This window comes from Trachurus japonicus, chromosome 11 (genome assembly GCF_045865225.1).
Source record: "Trachurus japonicus isolate A0001 chromosome 11, Traja_1.0".
NCBI classification, from domain to species: Eukaryota; Metazoa; Chordata; class Actinopteri; order Carangiformes; family Carangidae; genus Trachurus; species Trachurus japonicus.
This window is the reverse complement of record NC_140917.1, coordinates 17,181,984-17,194,072: the sequence shown is the minus strand read 5'-3', so window position 1 is coordinate 17,194,072 and position 12,089 is coordinate 17,181,984. Positions and strand designations below refer to the sequence as shown.

Below are 12,089 nucleotides of genomic sequence, written 5' to 3'. Positions count from 1 at the left end.
ACAATCGGATGCGCCTTTTCCCAGTTCGATCAGCTCAGTCTATCATTTCAGAAATGCTAATAAGTGTTATGAGGGAGGTTATGAGGGTCATGAGCCTAGGATCTTAAAGGGTCTCATGAATTTGTGAAAATATTAATTGAACCCCCTTAGTCTAATTTCATCAGCTTGTGGCAGTTGATTTCTTCACTTGAGGGTAGCTAGCAGCTCTGTCTGTTAGTCTGGAAATGATTGCATAATAACAGTTAATAACAGAAAGAAATGCAGCACTACTGATTAAATTTCACCGGGTTAATCCAGCTCTACAGCTGTTGACATAATGTTTTGCTTCGCTGTCCAGAATTACAATGGAGTGACGGATGTGGAACTGCGTATAGCCCTGCCAGACAAGACCACCATCTCTGTCAGAGTCCGCAAGAACAGCACAACAGACCAGGTGTACCAGGTGAGACCACGTGGTGTCTGCTGGGATGACATTTCTTTAACATCTGCAGTGGGCTTGTCATTGACTTTTTATCTCAAATTATGACACTGATAAGTTGAATAGCGAGTACTGGTAAATACATGATATGCCATAGAAATATGCAGTAACATGCAGTTATCAACGCATGCAGCATGTCAAACGTGTCAAAGAAATTCTCACACAATGTTTTTCTCACATAACTGACTGTGTAATCCTCCTCCCGTAGGCATTAGTGATAAAGGTTGGAATGGACAGTATTATGGCGAGCTACTTTGCCCTTTTTGAAGTCATCAACCACTCCTTTGGTAAGAACGCTGTGTGTTTGACATTTATGATGACATAGTATATCACAGGGAAATTTCACAAGCATTATTACATACTGTCAGGTGTTTGGTTTAACAGCTCTCTCTGGACTGACTTCATCACATGATCACTAGTTTTCTAAAGAGCGAGCTGTATCATTCAACCACTGAGATAAATTCAGTGGGCCAGTTTTGGACTACTACAAATTTGGGTTACTTCGCGCCGCAGACTGTAATGAATTTTTTTTAATGACTGAGTAGACACCCCCTGCTCTTCATCCCCAGCATCATCCCTGTCTTTCTCTCTCTATTTTTTTTGCAGTACGGAAGCTGGCACCTAATGAGTTTCCACACAAGCTTTATGTGCAGAACTACACATCGGCAGTGCCGGGGACTTGCTTGGCGCTCCGCAAATGGTTGTTCAGCTTCCAAGAGGAGGAGTTGCTCCGAGACAACCCGCTGGCACTGCACTACTGCTTTCACCAGGTAATAGCAATAGCAGTAAGCAGTAATTGAATCCCATTTGCTGTGAACTTAAAGGAACTCGGCACAATTCCCCCCCCCAAGAGTTTATAAACCTCCTTCTGGGTTCAAATGTGTTGGTGTTCCATTAAGCTGGTCTCAAAACCTTCTAGTTCTCTGTCTAGTTCATTTTCCTTCTGGTTAGAAATCTGCTTTTACTGTGGCATATGAATATTTCCACAGTCAGTGTAGACATATACCTGTTATAGAATAAAAACTATTGGCTATTGGCTATTTTATCCAGCCAACACAATGTATAGTATCGTATCTCATGTCTCCAAAATTAATTAGAGCATTGATTTAAAAGTTGTTTTCTATAAGACCACATTCCCAGCATGCTTTAACATCACAACAAGCAAAACATGGCTCAGTGGTAGTTGGGTTCTCGCCAGCTGGCAGTGTGTTGGCAAACAATTACACAATTTAACTGTTTAAGTGTGACAGTCATGACCACAGAGGTTTAACCTCACCAGCATGTTCTAACTAAAAACAAAACATTAAAATACTATCTGGATGTCTTACAAATAGCAACCCAGAGAAGTATGATATTCTACAAGCCAGTGAAACTCACATTTTTTTTACGGCATAGTGTAAGCATGAACTGGGAAAAAAAATAATCCTCTCACTAAAAATAGCCAGAGCAGGAACAGGAGCCTACAGGCTGTCCGCTGACAAATAAAGGTCATTACCTGAAGCATTACAGGTATGTGAAGTTCAGCAGTGACCCATTAAAGCAATTTCTGCTATTAAACGTCAGCACATCTCACTGCTGACACTCCTGACAAACATGAAAACATACAGTACCTGAGTGTTTTTTTGGGGGGGGGGGGACCACCAGGGGTTAGTGGAAGCAAATCTGTAAGCCATGAGGTTGAAATATCCCATTGAATAAACACAACAGTCACCAAGCAGCATAGACATTCATTAGGTATTATGATCGTAGCCACCCGAAGAGTGGCCAACATTAACTCTCTATTAGCTCTGTTTTTGTTCTCCACCGACTGAGTGAGATATCTGCCTGTTGAGCTGCTAAACGCTCCAAATACCATGTTCACCAGGTGTTTGCTAACTGTCTGGTCTGGTGCTGAGAAGATGACGAAGGCTTCAGTTTATATGTTCATACTTTTTTCACTAAATAGGTGAAAGTTTCTGCACTAGCATAATGACATCAGGAGAGTGAGGAGGGTGAACTAGAGCGGCGAAGTTGGGGACTGGAAAAGTAAACAATGAATGAGCTGCAGATACTTAATTGAGACATTGTCATGTGATGTATTGTCATCAGTTAAAGCTGCTTTAAAATGTACACATGAGGTTATTGTTGTAAATGTTTGACCCCAGGACATCTTCTCACTAAATGTTTTCATGGATAACCATTTTTTTTGGTTTACTGACCTCAAATGATAAATGCTGTTGTATCTCATCATGCCATCTTAAACCTTCACCACCCTCCCCCCCTCCCCCCTGTGTGTCTAGGCACTGGATGATGTGAAGAAGGGATTCATAAAAACGGAGGACAAATCCTACCAGCTGCAGAAACTGGCAGAGCAGCGCAAGATGGCCACGGTCAGTCCCACAAACCAGTCTTTGTTCAGGGAGGGGATGGGGATGACTGCCTTTTTTTTTTTTGCCTTCTGACCAGAGCCATCACCAAAACATTACCAAACATAAATGGAGAGAAAAGTCAGGAACCTTTTCACATGGCCCTGGATGGCATAAACAGGAGTCATTGACTTTTTATTGATGTTGGTGGAACATTAACTGGAAGTAGCACGTGAGAGGGCTTCTGTGTGAAAATTCAAACTACATTCAAAACCATATAACCAACGAGCACACCGTTTCCAAGCTTTTAGAGATGAACTGTAGATGAATGAGTACAAAGGCGACGCTCATTTACATGTACGTCAGTGAGTTGATTGTTGGTGAAGGCCAAATTTGCAGGAAAGAGTCTGAATTTGCATGAAAAAGATGCAGAACTGTGAATGTAATGATGCCACAGTGTGGTGGAATAAAAGAAATGATTATTACTCATAGCTGTGCATCCAAATTTATGTATTCAAACTCTGATTGAAACAGAATATTGATGCTTTCATTATTGTGTTTAACTAAACTGTTAAACATAAAAAAAAAAGTTTCCACAGCTTCACAATTGCCTTTTTGTACACTGAAACATAACACAGGTTTCTACTGAACATATTTGAAGGCCCCTGAGGACAAAGCAAATACAACAGGGAAAAACATAAACATGATGGGTAAACACTCCTAATCCAGAAACACAACAAACAGTAAAACACATGCAACACGACTTTCTACTAGAAGCTGAATTGGTCCAGGATGCAAAGGGAAATGTTTCTTGATTCAGAATAAAAGCAGCAATACACATATTATTTCCTGCAAGTTAAACTTCATGTACCTAACCTAACATTTTATGAAGTTTTGATAAGTTTTCTGAGCAGAAATTACCCATTTAGATTGAATTGATAACAGCGGCAGTTTGGAGATGTGAGGAGCCCCCTGCCAGTAATTTATCACTTCTCAAACGTTTGTTACAGTCAGTTTGTCTGAAGGAAAACATGGATATATACAGTATATCAAGAACATGTTTTATTGTGTGTATTTCAGTTCTTCAAATATATCACCAGATTTCAATAAAATGAATATATATAACTGGCAATTGACATCGGCAGTGCAGTATTTTCAAAATACATGACAGATTGGATGAAGTGTATAATTTGTGCATAATTTTCTACACCCACTGTCAATCCATAAAGGAGCTTTTTATGTCATCTGTAGCGTTGCTCTTTTGTCCAGATGGAGCCCATCTCTCCAGCTAGTGTACTGCAGGTGCAACCTCCATTACATCAGTTCGTGTTTTTGTTGTTTTTCTAGCGCCAGTAATGTTTGTGTGTTCACTCTTGTATGTGCTGTGTCTTCAGGGGCCACCATAAATAGGCTGTAATTAGTGAAACATTGTGTTTGAGAGTAAGTGGGAACTCAGATCAGTGCCCAAGCTGCATGTTAACTGAGTAATTGGACCTTCATCTTAACCTTGTTATTAAGTCGCTGATGTGTGTGTGCTGTGTAATATCTTTCCGTCAGTACCTGAGCCTGTTGCGGACATGTGAGGGTTACAACGAGGTGGCGTTCCCCCACTGCTCTTGCGACTCCAGGAGGAAGGGACACGTCATCACGGCCATCAGCATCCATCACTTCAAGCTGCACGCGTGCACCGAGGACGGCACACTGGAGGTCAGTGTTTGTCCATGCTAGTTAAGTGTAAAAACAAAGTGCAAGGAGAGGATGTAACACTTTGTCCAGCACTCTAAAAAAATATATATATGGATAGTCTTACATGTTTCATCTTTCACCGATGTAGTGAAGTAAAACTATTCCTAATATTCTCATTTTGCCCATATACTCAGTAGCGAATCAGACTGGTGTTAAGCTGAACATTAATATTATGCGTGCGTGAGACTCACCTCCTGCCAACTCTCCCTCAGAATCAGGTGATAGCTTTCGAGTGGGCAGAGATGCAGCGCTGGGACACCGACGAGGAGGGGATGGCCTTCTGCTTCGAATACGCCAGAGGGGAGAAGAAACCTCGCTGGGTCAAGATCTTCACTCCATATGTGAGTGTGCTGCTCACAGCTCCACAGCTGTGGGACATGTTTGTCAGGCATTTTCCTCTGATTGTACATTAATGTGTTTTATTTTGAATTGGCCATTTTAGGCTGTTGTTTGTTAAATGAATCAATGGTCAACAGTTTTCTTCAGTAGGAAGAAGAAGGAAACTGATTAAATACAGAAACATAACTTCTCTGTGTGACTGTGCAGGCCGACTGTGGTGCATTGGTGGTTTGAATTACAATTCTGCTTGCTTTTGTCTCCCAGTTTAACTACATGCACGAGTGCTTTGAGCGAGTCTTTTGTGAGCTGAAGTGGAGGAAACAGGTAAAGACCACTCCTTTCCTCTTTCATTCTGGGAAGCACATATCTCCATGCCAAGTCTGAACTTCTAAACTTAGCTTATTATTGCTTCTTTTCTTTTTTTTTTTTAGAAATCAAAATACAGTAAGCAGCAGTTTTTTTTTACAGGCTCTTGTTTAAAATGATACATTTTGTATTTATCTTTGCTGTCAGGTTGAGGAAGAGGCATCTGACAAAGACAACAAAAACTGCAGTAACAATGGTAAGTAGCAAGTAGTTTAATTCAGTGTCTTTTTTATGTTATTTCTCTGTAATACAATCACATATATATATATATATATATATATATATATATACACACACACACACACACATACATAACAGATAAAGCACCATTCATATAACAAAAGCACTGACACTGAAGGGCAAGAGGCTAGATTTTATTTAGGGCAAATGATAAAGAAATAAGTATTCAGAGTGGAGCTGAGTGGAGCTTTGAGAGACGGCACCCATCATGCACCATGAATTATGCAAAAATTCCCTGTCTGGCAAAAAGTAAAAGGGCAAGGGCAGGGAGATTTCAAGTGTACTGTATGCTGTCTTTTTCACTCCTGTGTTAAAGGCAAAAATATATCTAAACGCTTTACGACATTATAAGTAACTTAATTCAAAGCATTAAATTACACCCGACCCAAGGAGGAGCGGGAGGGTGCATTCAGATATGCTTGTAGTGTTTCATCTCTTTGCTGCGCCTCCAATTGCTTCATAAAGGACTGAACAAAGTGAAGGCGAAACTGCAGCAGAGAATTTTTTATAGACAATTCAGCAGAGCTTTACAATGCACTTAAAACGTTTGGGAGAGTAAATTCTCCTCAAGTGGTATCAGGTTGCTGGGAGAGAGGACATGTGGATTTGTGAACACAGTGACAAAAGTATTCAGAGTAGCTGCATGTAGAGACATGTGACTCGGTGGCAGAGCCCCATCTGAGGGAAGTTGCCTAATGTCAGATGGAACAGGACGAGCAAAGCAAGTATGTGGACAAGCAACTGCGAGGCAGGAGGAACAGGAACAGAGAGAGGTCATGAGGAGCTGAGGACGGAGAAGCTCAGAAGGTTGAGGTTGAGTCAGCGTGCTGCCGAGGGACAGTAGAAACACATAGAAGCGCCGCAGTGGCTGAGACACACTGACATCTGTGTTGTGTTGTGGCAACATTTTCATAAGTCGCATGATGTTCAATAAAAAAATTTAAAAAGCCCATCATTGAGAGTTGTTCCGCCTGAACCGTCCCTCTGTTTCAGAGTTTCTGCCTCCTCTCGAGACACAGCAGAAGGGATGGCGCCACCTAGGGGGGGAGATTGCAACCTCCTAAAACCATCGATCATCACTCGAACTAGAACTGGTCCACTTGCATCATCACAGCCACCCCCCTCTCTGAGAGCGCCCATCAACAAACACAGAACTGAGTGACAGACTGAGGCGGCTCCACGCCCCCGAAAAAACAAACTGGAAGTGACCAATTTGGGAAATTGGACTTGTCACACTTAAACCAAACCCAGGGATTCACACAGTAAGGAAAGCAATGAAGGAAAATCAACAAAAGCCAACGTTCATGTCATTTACTTAGATCTCCATAGTGTGTCTGTTGTTCTCCTCCATACATCCGCCCTGCGATGTGGGCGGGACTCGAGCAAATTCTCATCGCTGGTTGAGGTGTAAAACACATATCTACAGTGTGTGTGTGTGTGTGTGACTGGTCAGAGTTGCCACAGCGCTGCAGCACCGTTTGCAGAAAAGGGAGCACCCTGATGAAAAAGCCACTTACAGGAGGGAGCTGACCTGATCTGGGCCGGGACATCTGTGACGGTCGGGTCTCGCGAAAACACGATCGACTCAGTCCGAAGCCCGCAGCGTGGCCCCTCGTCTGCTGACGGACGACGATGACGACGGAGATGAAATAAGAAGGGAGGGATGCAGGGGAAAGTGGGGGGTTGGGGAGGCGATTCACTTCTTTCAGTTTGTGATTAAGAAAGAAAAGCAAAATCATGCTTCACACTGATGCTGGACATTAACACTGAAATGATGTTTTCTATCCGAGGTCAGCGTTCTGTCTTTGTTGGAAAACCACAGGCAGCCAAAATGTAACTAACTGAAAACAGACCGGAGGAGACATGTTCATGATTATATGTATGTTTAACAATCTTACTTCTGATAAAATATAGATTAATATAAGACCTAATAATAATTGGTTTCTTGATGTAACACAATGAAACACTAACTGAAATGCATTCAGGCTGCTTTTTACTAATCTCCATTTACCACAATGTCTTCTGTTCTAACCCACTACTTCAGAACGACGTCTGCTGGCAGTCGACCAGTCAGTGTTCAGTGTTTTATTGTGGTGATTTTGCAGAGTTTGGGAGCTGAAAGGACGACGCTTTCTCCCTCTCAGCTCCGTGCAGGAATGATCTCTTGAAACAAAGGGTTGACGGGCCAAAGTTTCAATGCATGTTATTGAAACGTCACGCAATGAATCTGATCGACAGATTCTGAATAGGAGGACAGGACAGGAGACTTTTGATTGTGTCTGTTGAGCCGAGCTGCAGTTTCCTGAGCAGACAGCAGGGGGCAGCAGAGTGTAAGACACTTTTAGTTCTCGATTTTTGAAGAAAAAAAAAATCTTCTCAGAGCCTCTTAAAAGAGTGATCCCTTGGGCTCAGTAACTCACCCAAAAGTATCCCTCCTCTGCAGTTTGTCCATTAACCACGTCAGGAGGACAGATGGTGTGTGTGTGTGTGTGTTGTACAGAGTGTAGATGGTGCATGAAGTTGTGACTGCAGCCACAGCCATCAGCACACAGAGCAATGCAGACAGCTGTCTGCCTCCTAATGCACCTACATTGATACAGTATTAGTTGTGTGTGTTTGCACTCAACATGACAGTGTGAAACACAGATTTGTTTAGTTTTGAATCAGCATTTCAGTTGTTTTCATACAACGCTGACAGGTTTACGTGTGTTTTTTGTTTTTCTCGTCTAAACGGAGACGGTGTGTGTTAATGAACTGACTCCACCTGAATGAGATAGTTTTGTGTTTCCCACTAAGGGCTAGAAGTTTATCTCAGCCGATTCATTACTGACTCGTTCTTGTCTTTCTCTTTCTGTCTGGCAGAAACCAAAAACCAGAAACTGAGGGTGATGTTTCTTTCCTGTTAACTGACTTTTAGAGCAGGTTCAACATTACGATTTGTTCTCTCTCTTTTTTTTTTTTTACATTTACATTTGAGTGTAGCTTACGTTTCAATACTAACGTGTATTTCATGACTAGGTTTAGTCATAATTTGCTTTCAGTCAGCAGCGTGTGCAGATGCACCAAGTTTGTGTGTGTCCTCCATGTTTATCATTGACATTGCTGATAAGCTTTTAGGCTCTGATTGGACGTGTCTGATGAGCTGTCGGTGTGAGAGCCGGCAAATGAAGATGGGGGTTTTTGTATCTGTATGACAGCGGAGACACCAGACAGATGGAGACAAATGGGAGGCGTCTCCTATTGTCTAGCTAACATTCACAACCACTCACACACCTGATTCCCCCTGCTACTCTGTGTTAGTGGTTTGACAAAATTGTTAAGTGCAACAACACAAGCTATATTGTGTTTTGTTTTTTCCGAAGTGTTGCCTCCGAGGACAGGCATTAGTTACACAGCAGCCGATAGCAATACCAACCACACTGTAGTAGCATGCTGTGTGTTTTATACAGCAGAGATAGCTGGAATGAGAGAGAAAACTGCAATGTGCAGACTGCTGGATGGTCACTTTGACAGCTGAAGTAATAGCCAATTTAGAGATGGATGACAAAAGAATTAAAGCTGTTCAACCATGATGTTTTTTTTTCTTTTATAAGCTGTAGAGGGAGAGGCGGATAGAGGTGGTGTGATTGTGTGTTTGCCTCTCCGTCCTCTGCTCTTACTCTCTCCAGGTTGGTCTCCCATCATCACAGGGGGATACGGTTGCCGTGGCAGCACCACGTTGGCTCAGCACGCTCAGTGCAGCCTCTGTTCCTTTTATTCCTGTCAGCCAACTGTCTCACTCCTCCCAATAATGTATTCAAAGCAGTGTTTTTTACTGTTTGATGTTTGTTCTGTGTCCCCGTGGCTTGTGCTGCTGTGAATAAGCTTTTAGAAAAAGCTGCATTTTTTTTTTATTATTATTATTACATTTCTGTGTTTCGGTTCGTCTCATCTGCGCCAGGTGCCATCTGTCCGTCAGTCTCAAGCGGGTGTGCATACTGTCAGTTGTCGTAAGTTTCGGTCATCGCTGAGGTAAATGTCATAGTAACAGTGTTTAGGCGAAAGCAGGGAGATGACAGGAATGTTAAGAAGCACGTCTTTGTACGGTCGGCCTGTGCTTGATAGTTTTTGTCCGTCGGTGTGCACTGTGCTGTGGGCCACCTGTGTTTGTGTTTGAGATGCTGGGCAGCCTCGGCCTGTAAGTGAATGATTATTTACAAAAAGGATTGAATTTTACACAGGACTTAAGAGATGAAAAGGAATATTGGATTGGTTACAACAAACGTGAAGGCAATAGGCTAAAAAGATTGAAAAAAAAAATTGGAAAAAAAATCATGTGTGGACTTCACATGAAAGTCAGAAAGTTTGTGTTCGTCCAAACCGCCCCTGGAATGCTCATGTAAATGATGCAGTTGCTATGGTAACACATCGGTTACCCAAGTCCCGCGTGCCAAATCAGCACCGATTTCCATAAAATCTTTCAGTGGCTGATATCGTATAAGATCTTTTGTTGTTTCAGATTCGACAGGGTTGCACAGGGCTCAGGCTCGGAGCGTTTGAAGTGGCGTCTGTCAGGACGCTCAGTCTTTTTTCCTTTGACACTGTTGGTTCAGTCGAAGCCGCAACGTTAGTCCCATCATCAATGCTTTTGTGTAGACTTGATGTTCGTCAGCCTCTGGAACGTACGTTCAGCTCGGAGGGCATTAGCTGTTTGCCTTTCCTTCTTGGCTGACATGTCTTGCCTGTGACTAACTGAGGGGTGGATGTGCTGAAGTGCTGTTTAGAAAGTGTTAACCTCTGTGTAATTAATTTTTGTTCATTGCTTTGAAACACAGGGTTTTCCCATGACGAGTAGGCAGCAACATTAATTAAAAATTTAAGCCTTGTTTGTCTTCAGCATAAGCTGTAAATAGCTGTTTAAAAAAAAAAAAAGATAGTATCCTTTGGACAAAATGCACTCTTGTTTCTCCAACTCAAAACATTTATTTATTTAAGCAGAAATGATAAAGTTTGGGGAAATGATAGTGTACAATGAGCCACCGTCGATCATTAGTTTTGTGCGTGGGGAAGGGCTGTATGGAGGATTAGCTAACCACACAATGAAACGAGCAGTGTTGCATTTAATAAGTGTCAAAAGACATCAATTAACACCTGATGCAGAACTAGGCTACAAAATGGAGAGTTTTATATCTTAAAATAAAAAAAACACAAAGGTTTACTAATCAATACTGTATAAGAAAAAGGACAAAAAGGTTTGAAAATGTGTAAAGTAATAAATTGTAACAATATTTTAAATAAAGTTATATATTGGGAAAAAAGCTGTTGGGTTGATTTTCATTTATCACTTTCACAAGACATAACATGAAGCATGAACTCAGTTTTGTCCATGTTGGCATTTATGTGAATGATCTTCCAGCTGGATTTTTTTAACCAGCTGTTAAATGATAGAGCACTTCGGTCGTGTTTATCAATGTATAGATCCTCCTCCTCTCTGGTGAGACCTGGCCAATGTCAGGACATGGAGTGATAAAGCCACAGCAGTGCTCATCTGAGACCAATTAACTTCCTGAAGGAAGAAGACAAGTGCACTTAATAAGCTTTTAATGTCTTCAAGTTTGAATCAGTCAAAAAAAAAAACACAGTCATGCTGAATATATTGCTTTAATGAGTGTTTCCTATGTGAGCTGCCAAGCAAGGTGATGACCCTTCGCTTTCCAGAGACAGGGGAAACAATGTTATATATACATATCTTGTATTGCTGAAGATCAGCGGTGCACTCGACTGTGCATTTATGCAAGTGAAGTTCAGATCCAGTCACGAGTGGTAAATCTTAAAGCAGAAGTAAGTGATATATTTGTGTTAATATAAGTCTTAAATAGTTATATCTTCCGACAGCAATCACTTACATAGAGTGTTTGGACTGAAACACGGGTCTCTCAGTCCCTCTGCTCTGCTCTGAGCCGAAGAGAAAACATTTATCGTATCCTACAGTTTTTATCCAATGAGGAGAGAGAACGGCATGCAGGGCTGTGTGTGCAGCCAAGGAACGCCGTGAATGTGGCGACGTAGGGACGAAGACTGTTATGGTGCGTTCAAGGAAACTCGTATTTTTCCGACCGTGAAGTGGTACCAGTTCGATCTGGTACGAGTTCACCGGTCGGAAGTTACGAGTGGCCGTTATAGTGACTTTCACCGGTAAAACAGGTCGGAAAAACACGAGTGGGTTGCCTGAAACGCTACAAAGTCGTAAGTTGTGACTTGAAGCTGTAATTTACGATTTCAAAAGCCTGCCTGGAACGCAGCATTAGCGAAAACGACCGGACCACTTACTTCTGCTTTAAGAGTAAAATTGTTTGGCACAGGATGACTTGAGTCGAGGGGCTGAAGCTGATTTGACAGCGATTTGTGTTTTTCTTCAACACTTTTCTAACTGCACTTGCTCAGCCTGCTGGATGAGAAGTGAAGGCGTGCTGATCATGACAAGGAACAGATGTGACAGCTCGCTGGCAGGAAACATTTCAGTGTCCCTCATCCCCATTTCAGTAGCATTAGGACGTCTCAAATGAATAGAAATGCACAATGTCACTTCTCTGGAT

At 42.0% G+C, this 12,089-nt stretch overlaps 1 protein-coding gene across 2 annotated transcripts in view; it reads left to right on the top strand.

The window, feature by feature from the left end:
* snx27a (sorting nexin 27a) overlaps positions 1-12,089 on the top strand; it is a 34,070-nt gene that overhangs the window by 4,243 nt on the left and 17,738 nt on the right. The window contains exons 5-13 of one of the 2 annotated variants that reach the window (XM_085791358.1): positions 338-442; positions 687-765; positions 1,085-1,248; positions 2,758-2,847; positions 4,381-4,530; positions 4,782-4,910; positions 5,173-5,232; positions 5,422-5,470; positions 6,508-10,721. In XM_085791358.1, the coding sequence (XP_085647484.1) occupies positions 338-442; positions 687-765; positions 1,085-1,248; positions 2,758-2,847; positions 4,381-4,530; positions 4,782-4,910; positions 5,173-5,232; positions 5,422-5,470; positions 6,508-6,578 (897 nt within the window). In that variant the 3' untranslated portion in view covers positions 6,579-10,721. Of the gene's footprint in view, positions 1-337; positions 443-686; positions 766-1,084; positions 1,249-2,757; positions 2,848-4,380; positions 4,531-4,781; positions 4,911-5,172; positions 5,233-5,421; positions 5,471-6,507; positions 10,722-12,089 lie in introns of those variants that run through there. The other variant, XM_085791359.1, reaches the window with a different exon arrangement.